Consider the following 20,602-nt stretch of genomic DNA (forward strand, 5'->3'; position numbering starts at 1 on the left):
ACACCTTGCGGCTGAGTAGGGTCATTCGCCTAGCCCCCTTCAATTTCGGGGCTAGTGCCTGCTGGCCATGCCGTTCCCTTTCCTTAACGGAGTGAACGACTAGTGAGCAGGGAGGAGGACGGACATGTAAGTAGTCATACCCTCCATAGAATATCGGCATTTGCCTGGATGGTCCGAATAAATGGGTAGGGCCCCTGTAGTGGGGCAACCGCCGATAGAATGTCCACTACCGGGTCCCCTACCTCCAGGAACTCCTGCACCTGGAGGTCCACATTGAGTGCTACCCTCCTTAGGAGGTCTTGATGGGCTCTCAGGTTGTTGGTGGGCACATCAGAATCGCGGTCCTGAGCATAAGAGCTGTCCGCGTGGGAAGACACTGATGCGTGCCCGGATGGCCATGGAAGTGCTGAAAAATCATGGGCAGAGTCTCTGACTCTACCGGACCTTGCCCAACTCAGGACCAGGGACCAGTACTGGAAGGTGTACTGGTACCTGGAACGAGATCCGGACCTGCGACCAGAGCGGTCCAGGGAGATCGACTGAGATCTCGAGGTCGGAAGCGGCTACGGGAGTCACGGTGCCTGTAGCGGTGCCGAAAGCCGGAACGGTGTCGAGATTAGCGGGTCGGTGAATGGGACACCGACCGGTGCGGCGAGCGCGACCGGTACCGAGGAGAACAGCATCGGGACTGCAAGTGGCATCGGGAGCGGGAGTGCCGACGGGACCTGGAGCATCTGAGGGACCCGTGATCATGAAAGGTGCCACTCTGCTGTGCCGACAGAGGATGGTCGTATCAAACGAGGCTTGCCAAGAGACTGTATTACCCACACCGGCGGTGCCGGGGGTTCAGGCAGCATCTACTCTGTCATGGCAATGAGATCCCTCGCCGTTGGGAATGTCTCCGGCGTGGAGGGAACAGTAAGCCCAACCACAGCGCGTACCAGGGAGCTGTCAAGCCCCGAATTCGACGGCCCTCATGGGACCGGGATCGACGGTGCTGACGTCGTCAGTGCCTCGGCAGGAGTCGGTGCTGGGCGATCCGACTTAGACGAGCTGTCTGGCTGCGGTGCAGTTTTCACGGAAGCGGCAGGAGCAGGGAGCTCAACCACGGCATGAGCCGGGGAGCAGTCAGGCACTGGATTCGACGGCCCTTGTGGGACTGGGATCAACGGTGCCGACGTCATCGGTGCCTCGGCAGGTGTCGGTACCGGGTGATCCGACTTAGATGAGCTCTCAGGCTGTGGTGCAGTTGGCACAGAAGCAGCAGGAGCAGGGAGCTCAACCACGGCACGTGCCGGGGAGCTGTCAGGCACTGGCAGGAGGAGTCGTGGGCTTTCTTGACCTTGGAGAGAGAGAGCAGTGACAAGTTGACTTCGGTGCCAGCAACGACCAGTGTCGAGAGGCCTTGGCAGTGATGGCGGGGTCCGGTGCTGGGGAGGCGCTTCTGCCCGCCGAGTGACCAGCGCTCGGTGCCGAAGGAGGAGGGTAAGAGAAAGTCCCGCTCCATTTTGTTCTCAGCTTAAAAGCCTTGCAAATGGGGCACTTAGCTGTGAAGTGCGATTCCCCGAGGCACCTCCAACAGGAGTCGTCCGGATCTCCTGACGGCATCGGCTTGTGGCAGGCCGAGCACAGTTTAAAAACCGGTGAACCGGGCATGGGCTCCGGCACCAGGTGCGGGGAAGGGGCTACTCCCCGAACCCCGCTAACTATTACTAAACTAACTATGCTAGTAAAGAAAAAATGTATAAGTATATAAATATATATATAAAAGGATTATAACTATATAACTATATACACGAGAACTACGAGTAGCTAGGGAAGTAGAGGTCAGCTAAGCCACGCTCCACTGTTCCAACGACTGACACGGGCGGTAAGAAGGAACTGAAGGGTGGCTGGGTCGACAGGGGTATATATCCAGCGCCATAGCGGCGCCACTCCAGGGGGCACCCAGCCGACCCACTGAGTGTTGATAGGGTAAAAATCTTCCGATGAACGTGCACGCGGTGTGCTCACACCTAACTGGAATGGATATGAGCAAGCACTCGAAGAAGAATATCAGCTTTCTTTTTTCCCCCTTTTACTTTATTAAAAAAACAAAAATCTCCAAGTGGAAGGAAAATCTCAAAAATGTGAACAAAGTGTAGCTGATGTAGAGATGCCTACTTCAGTCTGCAGAGGGTCTGGAAAAGTGAATGGCTCTGAGAGGTGTAAATTGCCCCATTTCACCTCACTGAAGTGTTAACGCAGACAGACAGAGATTACAATTTATATGTCGATATTACTAATTTTCCTTTCTCATGTAACGAAGGACAGATCTGAACAATTCACTGTGAGTAACATCTCACTTTGATGCTACAAACAGTGTTTGGGAGATATTGCCCCCCCCCACCCCCCCAAAAAAACGGTGAAAGAACCAAATCCAAGGAGCCTAGTACAGTTCAGAGGCATATTCAGGCTTCACCAATGGGGAGCCAAGCTGCAGGAGCCAAGCGGCACACATAATCATGTTTTAATACACCTCTACCCTGATATAACGCGACCAGATATAACACGAATTTGGATATAACGCGGTAAAGCAGCGCTCCGGGGGTGGGGGCTGCGTGCTCCAGCGGACCAAAGCAAGTTCAATATAATGTGGTTTCACCTATAACGCAGTAAGATTTTTTGGCTTCTGAGGACAGAGTTATATTGGGGTAGAGGTGTATCTGCATTATGTACTGTGAGAACGGTCTCATTTTGGCACATGGATGGAGTTTACTTTTATGGACAGAATTTCAAGGATTATCACCATCTCTTTTCCTCCACCCAGGTTTCTCTTAACAGTTTGTAGTTAAATAGACAATGCCATTTCTTCCAATTTAGAATGTAAAATATATTTCAGTTGATCCTGTAATAAACCAATGTATCTCGATCTAACTTTTGAATTGCAAAACTTGTGAGAAAATACTTAAGTTTCAGAAATTGCTAGGCAAAAATATCCTGCCCTAAAGGTATGATCAGTCAGTTAGAACTCCAACTACATAATATATCTATGATGTGCTCTATTGGTTAAGTGGGACAGTACTCAATTTCCTGTAGTGTATTTGTATATGTACAGTTTCTCTGAAACTGGTCTGAACCAGAACATTGTAGCTCTCCTAAAGTTAAATTAATCTCTCTCCATAAAAGAAACTACTTTCTAATTCTCCTCCAAACTCTACTATTACTCAGATAGCTTTGTGTGTCTAAAGTGTCTTGGCATGAACTGGGGAACATAAATACCACAAGCCTTTATATCTGATTGCTTTTATTGTGAAAATCTGAATGAGTTTCTACTGCAATCAAGGGACAATAGCAAAGTCTCACTGTGATCAATTTAAAACCTGCAAATTCACATGGATAATAGCCAAAATAATAAGCCTAATGGGCAAAGTGTCCAACTTATAATTCACAAGCTATTGAATACAAATCCTGTTAAGGGTATTTTTTAACTTTATATAAGGTTTTTCTCTCAGTGTCAAGTGGGTTGCCATTTAATTATCTTTATCAGCTGTTCTTAAAATGGTGGACAAAGGACGGAAGCAGAGAAGGAAGACCAAGTCATAGAAGAGAAATGCAGGTAAGGAAGATAGTTATGTTCAGAGCTTTAAGCAGGGCACCAGAAAAACAGAAGTTGCGGGTAACTGGAGTGAGAGAGGGAAGAGCAGGACAGCTTGATGATAGGATTGAGGAGTATGTAAAGGGTGTGAGGCTGGGTAAAGGAGGGAAGCAGAATCCAAAAAGGGCAAGTCCTTAGAGCAGTAGGTGCTCCCCACCCCAAAAGATGAAGGAAAAGCTCTAGATAGAGAGAGAGGCAAAAGCTCAGGGAACAAGGTCTGAGGGGGTGTATGGGTAAAAGGTTCTGAGCAGAGAAACAGGGTTGGGAGCAGGGTCTGAAGAGGTTTGCTGTGGGGATTCTAGGCTTTGAGAGGCAGAAAAAGAAGGAAGCTTTGGGAGCAGTGGCTGATGAGGTCTGTGTGTGGAGGGTCCTGAGCTGTGGGATTGCTGCTCTAGGAACTTCATGAACTCTATATGGCTAGATTTCCAGTCTTGCACAGGTCCTGAACTATACTGGAGGCCTAAAGCTCCCACTTTGCACAGTTCCTTAGCTAGAGAGGAGAGAATGACAGTGAGGTCTTTGGCATAATAGAAGAGCAAATGTTACTGTAAACAACATGAGGGTGTTGTACACTCACAATGGAAAAACAGAAAAGTTGGGAGAGGAGGTGGTCTAAATAGAAAAGAAGTGTCAGTGAGATAACCTCATCACGGAGAAACTATCTACACACAAGAACGTTTGAGAAACCCTGATCTTCATCATCAAAACATACTGCTCCTGAAAATTAGACAATGCATCTATTAAATGTAATTTTGCAAGTGACAAGAGATGTAAAATGAAAATTAAAAGCATAAATCATGATAAGTTAATTTAATTTTTAGTATTATTTTGCTTTGAATAACTCATGGTATTGTTAAATACCACAGATAAAGAAATCTCACTTATTTTTAATTTGGTATTGCCCCTAAACAAGAAGACTGTGTGTATTATTCTAAACACTTACCCCTTAGTAGTTCTACCCCAAATTATATTACTGAAATATAATTGAACACTTAAGGTAAAAGAAAAGTAACAGGGTATCTTGCTACAGTGTAAACAGGTGGAATTTACATAATTTATTTCCTCATGCAAATAATGACCTTTCTAAGTCATTTGAAGTTTCATCATAAATTATGTTTCAAATTCACACTAACAGAAGAGATACACAATATATTATTGTCCAGTGCTTCAGCCTGTAGGTTTCTAACTCCTGGCTGTGATAATTCATACAAATAAATCAGATCTTATGATTCTATTTTCCACATATCCCTTCCTAACAAAACAGAAACCACATGGACAAATGCCTAGCACCTGCCAGAATAGAGTAGCTTCTTGGAAAGTTTGAAGCAGTATGTCCTTTGGGTAAATCCTGCCAGCTCAAGTTTCTGCCATAAAGGGGAGATGGGTGAACTTGCCTGCATCACAAGAACCTTATTTTCAATCCAGTAAACAAAGATGTCTGGTTGCCACAAAGGGCTCATCATTAAGAGAAAGGGCTCTTTTCCTTCATATTCCCCATTTATTGAAAGGGTATGTTCTGCACAAGGCAGGTTAAAACCACTGGAAATATTTTTGACTATAATCTTTCCATGCAAAGCTACAGGTCCAAGATGGCATGAAAATGTTCTCACTTTTCACAGAATGCACATGTATTCATCTTTCAACAGATTCACAAGAGCTACAAATGAGTTCAGGGTGACAAGGCTTGAATATTTTAATTCTCTTTTAGTAGGCTTCCATCAGCTTCTCACCTTACAGTAAATACTGAGTCCAACTGTACACCTGCTGAGTAGCTGTGATAATGTTACACACATCCTGCATTCTTTGATGGCTGTCTATAAAGTGACAGACTGACTTTAAATTTTCTTTGGTGGTCTATAAACTCTTACAACAGGGGAGAAATCTAGCTATGTTTGGGAACTCCTCTGTGAATCTGACAGGTATCTACATGCTGACACTACCCACAATAGCTTTGCAGATGATTTGGTTTTTCTTTAGCAACAACAAAATGTAGAATTTGCTCCCCTGGATATCCATCCATCTTAGCTTATTCACCCGTGCATTGTAACATGGTATCACAGAACTTTACTTTTTCAGGCATTTGCAGCTTTAAATCATTTTGAAGCCCCCACATTCCTTTTAAATATCATCAAATTGTTTGGCTTTTTAAAATAGTTTATCCAGTTTTCTTATATTTGTTTTACAAAACTGTTAGTCACAAATTCTTTAAAATGGTTGTGAGCACCTCAGCAAGGCGGAAGTGGTGATAAAGGAGTAACTACAGTATTATTACTGTTATCAATAATTACTGGATGTCAAGAAGCTTGACATCTAAAATGAGTCTGATATGAGGGCTTGCTATGCTAAGTAATGAATGAGCTCAATGACTATGGCAGACAAATTTCATGTAAGTGGATGAATCACAGAAATAACCCATTTGAATCTTTCTGACAATTGTTATTTTAAAAGGAATCTATTTTCCATTTTTTGGTGTTTTTACTCCCAGAAGGCACAAGCTTGTCTTTATGAAGAGAGTTATGAACTAGAATTCACTTAATGTGTACCACCCCTTCAAAGGATTTATAAACTCATACCTGAGAGTTGACAGCTGGGATTCAGTGACCCCAGTGGAATCCCATTAAACTTATTCTATTTATTTATGTATTTATTAAGTAAACAAATCAATAAATAAAATATCATTCCTCACCCCAGTACTTTCACTATCTTCCACCCATGCAAAATGTATTTATTTTAACAAGTAACCAGTATCAGGCTGTTGTCTGCATCTCATAACAATGCCATCCTTGGAATGTGCATGTGCATGACAAGAATGGTCAGCAGTGCTTCCTTTATTATAGGCTTCAGGCCAAAGCACTAACAGGAGTTCCTGATGCACCGCAGGCTTCTCCAACAAAAGACAAACAGGAGCCACTGCTCTACTTCTTCCAGTGGGGAAAAAGGGACGAGCTGCCCTTGAGGTCCTTGCCAGAGAGTACAGCAAAGAGGAGACACTGGTCCAGACTTCCTCCTCTTCTCCATAGGGTTGGAGAGAGAAGCGGCACAGACCACCAGTGAACTGTAAGAGAGGTGAGAAAATTTTTTTGCACTCTTGGCCAGCAGATAACAACATTTCTCTGCCCCTTTAGGACTAGAAGCACAGGTGTGTGTGTGTGTATGTCGGGGGGTAGGGGGGAACTGTCCTAGCTGGCTCCAGTATGGCTTCATTAATGGAGAGAGCTATTCTGTTGGGTCTGGGAGCATGCAGAATGCCTACGAGTTTGTGCTGGGAGCAGGGGCAGTTCTAGGTATTTTGCCACCACAAGCACGGCAGGCAGGCTGCCTTTGGCGGCTTGCCTGTGGGAGGTCTCCGGTCCCGCGGATTTGGCGGCATGGCAGTGGGAGGTCCGCTGAAGCCACGGGACCAGCAGACCCTCCGTAGGCATGCTGCCGAAATCAACCTGCCTGCCGCCCTCGCGGTGACTGGCAGAGCACCCCCTGTGGATTGCCGCCTCAGGCACACGCTTGGCGTGCTGGTGCCTGGAGCCATCCCTGGCTGGGAGTCTTGGATCTCCTTGAAAGGTATCTAAAGTTCTCCAGCAACTCTGCAGAGATGATCTTCGAATTTCCTGAAGTCATAAGGGACGAGGAGGGGATGTACAAGTCACCATTTGTCTTGGGATGACAGTGCCAATCTTGCAGGTTCTGGCAGAATCACTGGATCTGGACCTTAATGTTCCTCCTCATCTGTCAGACCTGGGGACAGATCTGAGCATGCCCTTGGTGGAAGGAGAGACACGAAGTGACTCCCTGGCAGATTGGATCGACTCTGTAGGAGGGTACTCTTCCCAAGGCCTCCAAAATGGCCAGTTGGAGGAGTCGATAGTGGTTGCGGGGGCCCCAATGGCATGGAGTACCAGCAACTCTGAGTTAGATGAGGTGAAGGTTGGTTTCAAACCAGTGCAGGTCTTCTGGGTAGTGGAGAACATGTAGGGTAAGGGAACAGTGTTTCATTGGATGGCTCAGAATCTGGCAATGAGGAGAAGGCTGATTCTCGTTCCACTGGCAATACCATTGTTGCTGTTGAAGGGGTGGTGTATTCCGTGTATGGGCTGGGTGATCAGCTCCTTCCAGCAGTCAATTCTCTCAGGCCTGTTCTACACTACGACTTTAGGTCGAATTTAGCAGCGTTACCTCGATTTAACCCTGGATCTGTCCACACAACGAAACCTTTTTTTTTCCTCTTTAAAAGGCTCTTTAAATTGATTTCTTTACTCCACCTCCGACGAGGAGATTAGCGCTGAAATCGGCCTTGCCGGGTCGAATTTGGGGTAGTGTGGGAGCAATTTAATGGTATTGGCCTCCGAGACCTATCTCAGAGTGCTCCATTGCGACCGCTCTGAACAGTGCTCTCAACTTAGATGGAAAAGGAAAAGGCCCGCGAACTTTTGAATTTCATTTCCTGTTTGGCCAGCGTGGCAAGCTGATCAGCACAGATGACCATGCAGAGCTCATCAGCATAATGTGCACATTGCCAGGACACATTGTCCAGCACGTACTTTGTGAGAAGTCTATGACCATGTCTATGTCCTCATTACTCTCATCACCGCGCTGCTGTCACCTCCTCGCCTGATTTTGCACAAAACAATTGTCTGTCATTGTTGGATGGAGGGGCAACTGACGACATGGCTTACAGGGAATTAAAAATCAACAAAAGGGGTGGCTTTGCATCAAGGAGAAACACAAACAACTGTCACACAATTGGCCCCCTCAAAGACTGAGCTCGAAACCTTAGGTTTAGCAGGCCGTGATTTCACAAAACAAATCGAGTCAATTTCTTGTTTTGATCCACTCCATCTATCTTTTATATCTGAGGCTGGCAGCAGACGGTGTAGTATGACTGCTAGTCATCATCGTCTCCTGGGTGCTCGGCAGAAGATGCTTCATTATGATTGCTAGCCATCATTATCTCCTAGCTGCTCGCCAGAAGACGGTGCAGTATGAGTGCCAGCCATCGTCATCACCTGGGTACTCGGCAGAAGATGGAAATGACCTGGCTGAGTCACTCCCATGTCTACCCAGGCGCCCCGATCGACCTCACTGAGGTCAACTAAAAGAGCACCCAGGAATATAACGATGGTGGCTACCAATCGTAATGCACTGTCTGCTGCCAAAAGGCAATGAGCTGCTATTGTGTAGCTACACAGTCCCACATCTGCCAGCACCCAGGAGACGTATGGTGATGATGAGCTGAGCGGGCTCCATGCTTGCCGTGGTATGACGTCTGCTCAGGTAACCCAGGAAAAAAGGCGCAAAATGATTGTCTGCCGTTGCTTTCATGGAGGGAGTGAGGGAGGGAATGGGGGTCCTGACGACATGTACCCAGAACCACCCGCAACACTATTTTTGCCCCATCAGGCATTGGGATCTCAACCCAGAATTCCAATGGGCGGCGGAGATTGAGGGAACTGCGGGATAGCTACCTACAGCTACCCACAGTGCAACGCTCTGGAAGTCAACGCTAGCCTCGGTACTGTGGACGCAGTCCACCGACTCAATGTACTTAGAGCATTTTGTGTGGGAACACACACAATCAACTGTATAAAAACGATTTCTAAAAAAAACAACTTCTATAAATTTGACCTAATTTTGTAGTGTAGATATACCCTCAGAGGTGATATTATTCCCCTGGAAATGGAGGGCCCCAATGGAGAAGGGGATTCTGGATTCAGAAGAGCGAAAATGTCTTGTGGGGATGGCCACAGATTCAGCTCTCCCCAATGTGAGAGGGGTTCTTCTTGTCCAGACCATCGGAGCCGGGAAGGAGGGTGGTACCTGAAGTTGGCAGTGATTGGAATCCGTTGGTGCTGACAGATCCTGGGGTTTGGGAAGAGCCAGGGATACCTGTACCAATGGAACATTGTTCTTTCTGGTCATGCAACTGGAACTTAGTATGTCTTAAGTCCTCATAGGCTGAGTTGGTGGGTTTGTTTACAGCCAAATCCAATTTCTTTGAAGTGACTTAGAGGAAAACTCATGCTTATGAGAGTACTTCCTAGCTTCCCAACAATATCCAACCTTGGGGTCTGTGGGGGGTAATTATCCCACACCAGAGTTGGACTTCACAGCAGGAGGCCCACTCCTTGCTGAATCAGACCGAATCGCAGCCACTGGGAGCTGTGAGCAGCCATGCCTGAGGACGGTCAATGTAAACACTGTCTCGCAGCCCACCAACAGATTACCTTGACAGGCTGCAGATTGCCCGCCACTGCCTTATAATCACTTAAAATCCTATCTTTTGTAGGTAATAAACTTGTTTTGTTTTGTCTAAAACCAGTGTGTTGAAATCATAACTTGGAGCAGAAAGCTGTGTATATTCCTCTCCACATTGAGAGAGAGGGTTAATTTCATGACCTTATGCTGTACAGTTCTCTGTGCAGCAAAAAATGGTATAATTTTGGGTTTACACTCCAGAAGGGGGTGCATGCCTTAGGAACTGGGAAGTGCCTTAGCTGAGCCTTTCCATGCAGAGTTGATTTCAGCCTCTGTGTGTGTAGCTGCAGCGAGGTGTGTCCCTACCTGTTTATGTGCTGGTAAAGTGCAGTGTGAGACCTGTGGGAGGGCTTGGCAGGCTGCACAGCAGTGCAGTGTAAATGGAACCCAGGGCGGTGGGCTCAGTAGTACCCCAGTTCCAGGTGACAAAGTTCCCACTCTTCTCAGGTACAGCTAGGGAACAATTGGAAGATACTGCATCTTACCCATGTGAGCTTCCCCAAGGCAGTACAAGCAGTGTTGGTGGTCATCACTGACATAGAAGAATCACGGGCAGGAAGCAGAGTGTTTAAATTCTGGAGTATTGGGCATAGTCCAGTAACTGAACTGGGTATGGAGATGGAGGGGAAAATGCCCCCGGGAAACTATTCTAATGCTAAACAATTAAAACTATTAAAAACTATTTACAAACTAGATTATTTTTATTTTGCAGAATGAAGCCAATGATGCAGACAATGAAAGGTCCCAATCCAGAAGTGGTGAGAAGGAACTCGAGAAGCAACACTTTATTTCCCAACACTTTATTTCCTCGGTTGAAGGCACATGGTGAGCGAGGACACATGCATGGACCAACAGAGACTGGTTTCAAATTCCCCAACTCCTTGCACATGGTGCATAACCCATGGTGGAATACCATAGGGACGATCACTCAAAGAAGAATTCCTCTTTTTCAAATGACAAGGAATCTGAAGAGGAGGAGGAGGAGAAACGGCTGTTTTTTAACCCATGTTTCTTTGACTTCCCCTCAGATTATCAATACTTTTGGTGGTTTTGTTATGAAAAAACAGTCCCCTTTTTTAAGTTTATTACTACCTCCTTGCCATTACTAATGCAGTGACTGCTGGAGATCTTAAGGAAAAAAATTTACTAGTCCATAGCTACTCTCTATAGATGAGAGGCCCTAACAGTGTTGAGCAGTAACTGTCACTGAATCCTGTTGCCATCAGCATCCAAGGCATGCTGAACAAGAGGGAGGGGGCACTGAGGTGGTTGGAAAGGTGGATGGGGAAGAAAGGACTTCTAACGACTTTCAGGGCTACTAGAGACTTATACCATAAACTCTTTGTAAATTTGTCCTGCTATAGTTCATAAGTTTCTTTAGAAGTGGTACCTATTGCTCCTGTGTGCTCTGCACGACTTCTGCTATGTTTCTGCTGGTAATAGTCTCTGGCTGAAGACCAATTTTTATTCTCTTGCTCAGAGAGAACACCGGGTTCTCTTGCTACTAATTCTTCCTGAACTATCTAACGTTTCTATGCGGTTGCATGGGGTAGCAAGAAGATGACAGAACTAGTGTCTAACTAGTAACTGACTTGCATAACTTCTAACATATTTTAATATATCAGAAAGACTAGTGAGGGCTTCACATTTAATTTTAAGAGGAAGACCTCTGAGTTAGCTAACAGGAGAATTCTGCCACATTTACAGCTTGTTCTCCACTAATGTTCAGTGTCATTCTTTGGATCTTCATTTCCGTTTCTCTTCCTTTTTCTCCTCTTTTTACTTTAGCCTTGCCCTTTTTCTTTCCAGTGTTTTTTTAGCTTATTCTTGTTCTTTGTTCTTATTGTTGGCTTTTGATAAAGTTTTCTTTCCTATCCTCTCTGGCTTGTCTTTCCCTTGTTTTCCATATTCTTTAGGTTCAGAGTTCTTCAAGGGGCTTGCTCATAATTTTTTTTTTCATTAAAACAACCACTTAGACCATCCTCTTCACCACCACCAGTGTCATTGTCAGAGGCAGCTCTAAAGTTCTAATTATGTCTCATTATAGCTTCATGCACATATCATGTAAAGTATGGGGCTGTGGAAAAGAAGCTCATTGTTCCTGACTTCAGTAGTCTTAAAGCTTTCCATGAATCTAGACTTCTTTAAAATCTAGAGTGGGCCCAAACTATTTGCTGGTCGGTTCTAATTTGTGCTCAACAAGGACTCTTACATTTGACCACAAGCTAGAGAAAGGGAAGAAATGGATCTGCTATCATTTTAATCCTTGTGCACCAGCTCGTGGGCTGGAAAGAAGAGGACCCTGTCTAAAGTCTGCCATAACATTTGAGCAACCTTGCAAAACAAATGTTCACCATTTCCAATACTCACTCCACAAATATAATCTATTTTTGTTTCAACCTTAGAAACTGGTTTACATCAGTTTATGTTTTCAAAGCTAACATAATAAAAAAGGGGGATGGTGCTAGAAACTATCTTAAAAATACAAAATTGAGATTCTTATCAACTCCTACTTTTCCTAGATTGGGAAGTGGGGTGGAGAATGAAGGGGGGCACGGTGCACAGATGCAGACGGTGGTTTTCAAAAGCCAACTTTTGCTATAACAAAATCTCAGGCCAGGAAATGAAGAAAGCAGTAATCATGGCCACCTTAGTCTAATTTCCAAGTATTCACGATTTGAATAATTGTGAATGACCAAGAGAGAAAGAATTACTTGCTGAATAAATTTACAAATAAATTTCTCATCATGAATACATCTGAGTATGTTGTGATCTGCTGACAGATAACTGAAGAGGCAAATTCCACATGAGAAATTATTCATTATAATTTATTCACCAAGTTCTAGTTTACTATGTGCTCAATATAAAACCTTAAAATGGTTTCTGTATATGCTTTGTCTAGATAAATCTACAACAGACTACTCACTTTGCATACATTCCACACTGATTCTCAGTGCAAGAACCAACTGTTATAAACATTGTGTATTTCACACATCACCACTCTCTGCAAACAGAGACCCAAATCAAGAAATAGAGTACAAAAGAAATCCTGTATCTTAAATTTATTGTTTTACTCCAGCTGCCAAACAAAATGATATGTTTATGTCTCATGTGTCTCCCACCTTAGATTAGCCAAAAAGTTAATCTTGAGGTTTGCATAAGAAATGGATTACTAAACAGAGCTTTTCAGAATGATTGGTATACAAAGCAACAACTAAAAACAAATTCACCCATTGGTCACAAATGGTTCCAATAATATAAATCCCAGGCTATTTATAAGATTTCATTCTAAGAAAAGAATGAAAATAAACTGACATAAAATGTTTGTTTGGAATCAGAACTCTTAATATATTTAGTACCTTGTCTAAAATCAGCTTTCCTAGGAGCTTCTGAAAGATAGCACCTTGGCAAGGGGTATGATGAAAACATTGACCAGGGATATGGATCAGTGCCCTAGAAAAAAGAAACAAAACAAAGTGATATCAGAAGGTAAATTAATAGCAGTTTACCCGACTCATCCACAGGTAAAGTTTGCTTATTGTACAATGAATCTCCAACAGATTTGTCAGAATTATTGATACTACAATTTAATTGTATGATTTTCTATAATTAAAAGTAATATGAAATCCAATAAGTATATGAGCCAGAAGGTTTAAGCAACTTGCTCTGGTAACTATTGTTAACAATTCTGAATTTAATATTTTTTTCATTGAAAGGAAAATTATAGCTTTCAAAAGAAATACTGTATTTCTAATTTTATATATTGATCTAGTTGTCTTTTCTGTGCTGACAGTAATTTCCATCTTCTCCTTATGAGAGTGACAGTCTGTAGAAAACCATAGCACTTAACAAAAGAACCTGCTTAACAAATCCGCACTGTGAGAATACTGATGAGAGATACAAGTATTTGATAGTGCAGATGAAATGCAAGCAGGTTAAAACCATAGGCATATATTTGAGAGGGCAGTTCTAGCTTGGCCAACGGGGCCACGCATGGGGGACAAATTCCATACCTGCCCAAGGCTTGCAGTTTTAGGGGGTCATGCCCCCCATTCTACTCACAAACTATGCCCATTGGTAAAAAAAAATCTGATAAAAGGAAGATGTTCCAGATAGAAATCTATTACAGAATAAAAAAATCACTTCCAGAGTTAGAGTAACAGATATTTATTTAAAAAAATTGATAATCTGACATGAACATGGCATTACCTAAGCACTTAGTAGCCCACTGACACTAGAAATAACATCTTTGCTAAGCAAATCTCTTCTTGCAATGGAAGGTGTTAACACTCTTGATGTGCAGGCAGTTGTTGTCTCTTGCTGCGAAATAATATTTATATTGTGAATTAGCAGTAGAAATACTGAAGTCCTATGATCAGCACAAGAACAATTGTTAGACATTCCCCTCTAACCTTATTTAGTACTCTCTGAGGCAAAATCCGTTCCGCTGGTCCTCCTGTAAGATTTATCCTAACAAGAATATGGTTTCTCTCTACCGATAGACCATCAATTATAACATTTCTGAAAAAACAAAACAAACAAACTTGATTTACCTTTGAGTACTGCTCTCAGAAAATATTCTTAAGGATGCTAATAATTCTAGGGACAAACTAATTATAGACCTAGACTGTGACTAGGACTACATACTTGTGTAAGGAAAAATCTATATAATAAGATTCCAGGATTGTCACTCTACGACTAGAATGTCTGCTGAGTCAGACTGAAGCAACAGCTACAAGCATGGTTGAGTGCTCTTTTTGTTCAGACTATCCCAAGGTTCGATCATCACTGGGATCTGTAGTTCATGTCTATTTGTTTTTTAAGTTCTCAGCCATTTTGACTTTATGAATTTTACCTATGTGACAGCAAGCCATGTATCTATTCCATGCCAAGAGTCCTAGATCATTGTGATATCAGAGGTAACTCAATCAATCACCAACTTAAAGACAATTTGCATGCAACAATTTCATTAGCTGTATGAGGGAGACTGCACAGATTGTGGATTAGTTGTCCCAACTGCCACTTGTAAAGCATCCACCCACACAACAAAACCAGCACTCACAATAAACCCAAACACACGCAGCCTCTCATGACAGTACACACCCCTCATTTGCATCTCACACAAATCAACAAAAATCTCCCAGCACAGCTCTCCAGAGATAAATCAATACAGCCAGCACACAGAATAACCCCAAACACACAACTCTTTTTCACCACCCAAACAAATCACCAGAAAGCTACCAGCCAACACACATTCCCCAGCCCTCAGACATACCATAAAACCATAAACTTGAGAAGCAAAGTCATTCTGACTTCACAAATTACATCTGTGTTACAGCATGGGCTTTCAGTTACTAGTAGGCCAGTAAAAACAACTTCACAACCCTAAGTTGGCTAAAGGAACCCGGGGTCTTGGGCACATGCCTACTTCCCACCTGAGGCAGATGAGAAGCAAGTGGGTGGGTTGGGATGGAGAATTTGGGGGCCCTTGGTTACACCTGCCAATTCAGTGGCTAGAGCACCTGAGCTCAAGTGAGGGGGTTAAAATTTGCTGCTGATATAGGCCAGAAGCATATTACTACTCCAGGAGCAAAATAAAGCATGGAGGGCATAGTGATTCAGAGCGTACATGCCACTTGTTGCTCAAGACTGTGCCTAAAGTCACAATCTAGTCCAAAAGAAATTTGTTTTAGAAAGGAAAAACACTTTCACTTTTCATATACAGAGTCTGCTATAAGAACAGTGTGCAGCCATTATTTAGAAAGATAATAGGCCCAATCCTCACTTGGTATAAATCAGTGACATAAACCAGTTGAGGATCTAGGTCATACTGTTAGAGTCTCAGCTCTATACCGATCACATATGTAAATACTGTGACAAGTTCTTAATGTGCAACATATTGAGAGAGCTAAAGAACAAACTGACTTCTAATTTTAGTAACGTTTCATCACTCTGTGCTGTATGGGGCTGCTCTGCAGGCTTCTCTTTAAGGAGAATGTGGTCTATTTACACAAGATAATTTTACTTTGGTAATTAGCAATTAGAAGTCATAAGAGGAGGAGAGAGGGCTGAGGTTACAAAGAGGAAAATTCATTGTATATTTATTTGTACATATCAGAACTTGTAGCGGCGTGGTCACCCTGCTCCAGCTAAGAAGAGGTTAAAAGCCAGCCCTTGAAGAGGGCCAGAGCTGAGAGAAAAGGCTACGCTGATTGGGGAAACAGTCACAGCTGGGGCCATGCCCCAGTCAGGCCACAGCTGGTCCTATAACTGGGCTGTAAGCCAGGAGCTCACACACACACACTCTCTCTCTAGCTTATGAGAGAGAAGGAACTGACTACCTAGGAGCTGCGTGGGGTACCTGAGGTGGGACAGTGCTGGGGAAGGGCAGAGGGAGCTGGGGAGCTCCAGCTAGATAAAACTCCAGGCTGCAGGCAAGGTGGAGATAGGGGGTTGGGGGTTCCCCAGGGAGGGGATACCCAGATTGTGAGTTACTGCAGGGGGCAGAACCCTGATGTAAAAGGGCACCGGGGTCTAGGACGGACACGGGGGCCAGCGACAGGAGAGACACCAGACTACAGAGGGCGCTCTGGGGTGGTGAACAGCTAATTCCCAGGACTATCAGCAGGAGGCGCTGCACAGGTGAGTCCTCACACTACCACAGACCTTTATAAGGGTCCTTTAATAATACAACATATTAACATCTGAAAATGTTGTGCCTGCTATTATTACAAGTTGCCTTTAGGATTACTGTATATTAAAGAGACTAAAGGCAACACATTTCTCTTTTTTTCAGTTGGTTAATTTTGCATTTTTTTACTATTAAATATTAAGGCCTCAATCTTGCAAACATGCATGTAAATAATTTTACGTATGTTAGGAGTTTAGTTGATTTCATTTAGAGTATTTGTATGAATAAAGCTATTCAAATGTGTAAGTATTTGCTGGACTGAGTCTAAATAACATCATATTTATACTGATCATTTCTTACCCAGGTCCTTCAGAAGTTTCTATGATGTTCTCCTTCTGGGCATTTAGAAGCACTTGTGATAGTTTATATTGAGACTCTAAAAGTAGAAGTGTATCTAGATCACAGCACAGCACATTTAACAACCTGTAGAAGGACACACATTGAAATAACAGCATGATTTAGGAATCTGTTAATACAGACTAAGGCAGACCAGAATAAACATGAGATCTCAAAGTAAAAAAAAGTGCTTTAAGACATAGGTGCTGGAACTAGAAGTGCTGGGGGAGAGGCAGCACTCCCTGGTTTGAAGTGGTTTCCATCATTTGGAGAGTTTACAGTTTTGTTTTAATGGCTTTCATCACCCTCACTATAAAAGTTGTTCCAGTATCTATGCTTTAAGAAACCCGGACAGAACTAAGAGACAAAGCATTCCTTTATATCCCTTTAGCAGCCACTTTGTTTACTCGGGGTTACGCAACTCGAGACTAGCTCCAAATAGATTTTTAATTTATACTGAACAACTGTAAAAAAACATTCACAAACATATGCTGGTCAGTTTAGTCTGCGGACTGCACCTCACAGAAAATAAGCATGATGTGAAATTAATAAAACAACCAATGCTCTGAAATGTCAAGAAATGATACAACATTGACTACGTTCCTGATGTAACTTCTAATTAAGTTCAGTTGAAAAAGAGTCAAGATAAAAAACACAAATTTATATTCTCTACTGTAAGTACTCTATTGTTTAATCAAATTTCATGCAAAGATCAAAGACAATAAAAGATTTAGCATGCGAGTAAAACAATGCATCTGGGGTTTTTTTATGTCAGAACATTCTGGTAGGTAAAGATAATCTCCAGAACACATGACAGCAAGTTAAGTACTATTTTATTTTATAACATCAGGCAAAATTCACAATGATAATGCTCTCTTTCTAGCTTGATGTTACCTATGGTAGAATCTGAGGTATCACCAGGATAATATATGAAGCACTGAAATTGTAAACTTCTTCGTATTTTTTGCATAAATCTGGTTACTGTAACATCACATCAAAAATTATTTAATCGGAAGTGCCCTGTTTATGGAAAAATATATCACTAAAATTCTTGTTGCTGCTTTCATTCTTTTATCATAGAAGTAAAACACATCATGAATAACATCTGATTAGCATTATATTTTGCATTCATATAGTATCTGCTGTAACCTAGGAAATACATATTATTTGACATTTGTATCTGTTAGTCAGTGTTTTCAATATGTTTCTTTTGAAAACAGGAAAAATTCAGGAGTCATACTCTCAATAATTTAATACCTGCATATTCAAGTGATAGTAACCAAGGAATGCATAACCAAAATGACTATTCTTAACTCAGATCTGCTCAGTTTACATCCTGTTAAAAATTGTATTTCTATTTATTTTCTTTTAACTTGTGCCTATCTATGAGATCATAGGTTCATTCTGAGCATTTTTCTAAAGCACAAAAAGAAACAGCAACATCTAGACTGCAACATTTCATGTGTTTAAAATAGCCAAGTTAGAAAAAGAACACTTCAACTATTATAAAGATGTCGGAATGAATTTAGTCCAGAATGGACGGTCGCTTTCACCAGCATATAACCTGACTGAGCTCCCCGATAGAGAGAAAACTACCAGGAGTAGAGTTTGACAGCGTACAATAGTCATAACATCCCCGCTTGTGGGCAGAAGAGAGTAACAACCCCCAAAGTGGGCAGATCTGGCCCAGGAAAGAGAATGGCATTGCGCTGATTCAAAACATTCCATGAGTAATCTCCACTGGGGCATTCATATGGAACTCGGCTATGTTACACAAGATTAGACATTAAAAGGATCAAATTAATCAATATACTATATATAAACAATATACTTCAAGCTAACATTCCCCTCCTCTACTTCTCAAGTTTGAATCACAGGTGGTATGGCTTAGTGGCTGGAGCAAGAGTCAGCCCTAGTGGATAGCACAGGAGTCAGAACCAGGAATCAGAGCCAGAGTCCAAATACCAGAGCCAAGGGTCAAGACAGAGTCAGAACCACTAATAGGAAACAGGGATCAGAACCAGATTACCTGAAGTCAGGGAAGGCAGAAGCAGGGCTGGTTCCAAGGCAGAAAATAAGCTGAGAGAGGACTGGAAAAAGGCTGGGTGCAGGGCAGGGTCTAGGCCATATCAGGACAGAAGCAAGACAGTAGCAGGCTTGGAATGCCACAAGCACAGGGAGGCAAAGAATCCACAAGTGTGTGCTTTTAGCAGCCAGAAAGCTACTGCTCCTGCTGGGCGTAAGACCCAGACTGCTAGTTTCCTCAGCCAATCAGGCAGGGCAGTCCGCCAGGCAGCTTAGCTTATTTGTAAACCTGTCAGGAGATGGAACACCTGCAGGGCCTTACTCCTGATAGGAACATGTAACAATTTGGGAAATATGTCTGTACAACTCATGAATTCTGTGTGAGATTAACAACTCTTCCTATATATCTTTACCAAGCTCAAAACTCCATTTAGAATGTACAGCCCTTTGCCTAATCTGATTTCTGTTAGTAGCATAGTGGTTTTATATTTGATTTACTCATAAAATGTACCCTTCAAGACAAATATTGATTTGTTAATGTATTCCAAGTATGAATGCAGATATGCTGAGGATATCAATACTTATATTTGATGTTTTATAAAGATTTATTGAACCAAAAGAAATAAGAAAATCATATTTGTATTTCTTTAGCTACTCTTGTGAAATATTTGTGCTATGAAAGTTATTATCCTGGATTACTTATGAGTAATCAGAGACATTTTATTGCAATGCATTCAACATCAATGCTATATCAAAATCATTTTTTATGTACAGGTTTGCTTATGAGGAACTTGTTGGAATACCTTTGACAATTTGCTTTGAAGGTTGTCAGAAGTGTCAAAAGCAACCAAGACTACAGTAACTTTGTGTATAAGAGATTGTAACCTATGAACTAAAATAAACGGCTACATCTAAAATTGTTAAGTGCAGAAGAATCTGCCTCTGAAATTTGCAAGGTGGCCACTTGGTTATCTCCTTATATTTTGATCTGCCATTGTATCTGTTTCTCTTCTGCTGACTTTTGTTGGCTATTCGGTGTTCCAAAAGCTACTATGAGGTAAACTCACTCCTCTGACTCTCTGCTCTCAACATCTGCTCTCTTTAATTGTCACTATATAGATGGGAGAAGAAGGAATGAACAAGGGGAATTACTGATAAGTAATTCTGTTTGTTGCATCTTCTTTCCTCTTAGCCTATATCACTTCTCTCTCTACTTAGAAGCATCTCTTGGTTTATTTTTTTTCCCCTTAATTTCTCATCCATTACTTTGCTCTGGAAATTTTTAACTAGAAAGGAATTTGGTAGATAGGTTCTTTATGTACTAGTTTTGACTGATTTTCCTTCGTTGCTTGCTGTGGTGACCCAGCTAGGCTAGACTATGCTAACTGTGAAAGAGACAAAAGCAAAGCCAAAAAGGAATAATTTTAAATGGTTAAAACTTTATAAGGGAAACCCTAAAAATTGTATCAGGAGCATCAATAATATTGAATATTACCAAAGACTTACTACTTATAATAATAAACTGTAGGTTACCAACTCATTAACCTTTGTGAGCTTGTACATGCGGTGCAGGTAGTGCCAAATGCATTGCTAATAACAAGAACGAGAGAGATTACTTAACAATATACTGTGTCACTTCAGAGAAGAATAAATTTTTCCTCTCC

General features: G+C 42.4%; 1 protein-coding gene across 1 annotated transcript in view; it reads right to left on the minus strand.

Moving 5' to 3' along the window:
- Positions 1–20,602, minus strand: part of TBC1D32 (TBC1 domain family member 32) — a 224,969-nt gene that overhangs the window by 126,071 nt on the left and 78,296 nt on the right. The window contains exons 23-25 of the mRNA XM_075063908.1: positions 16,878–17,000; positions 14,299–14,407; positions 13,246–13,339 (exon numbers count right to left, since the gene is read on the minus strand). Of these exons, the coding sequence (XP_074920009.1) occupies positions 13,246–13,339; positions 14,299–14,407; positions 16,878–17,000 (326 nt within the window). The remainder of the gene's footprint in view (positions 1–13,245; positions 13,340–14,298; positions 14,408–16,877; positions 17,001–20,602) is intronic.

This window comes from Chelonoidis abingdonii, chromosome 3 (assembly GCF_003597395.2).
Source record: "Chelonoidis abingdonii isolate Lonesome George chromosome 3, CheloAbing_2.0, whole genome shotgun sequence".
Lineage (NCBI taxonomy): Eukaryota > Metazoa > Chordata > Testudines > Testudinidae > Chelonoidis > Chelonoidis abingdonii.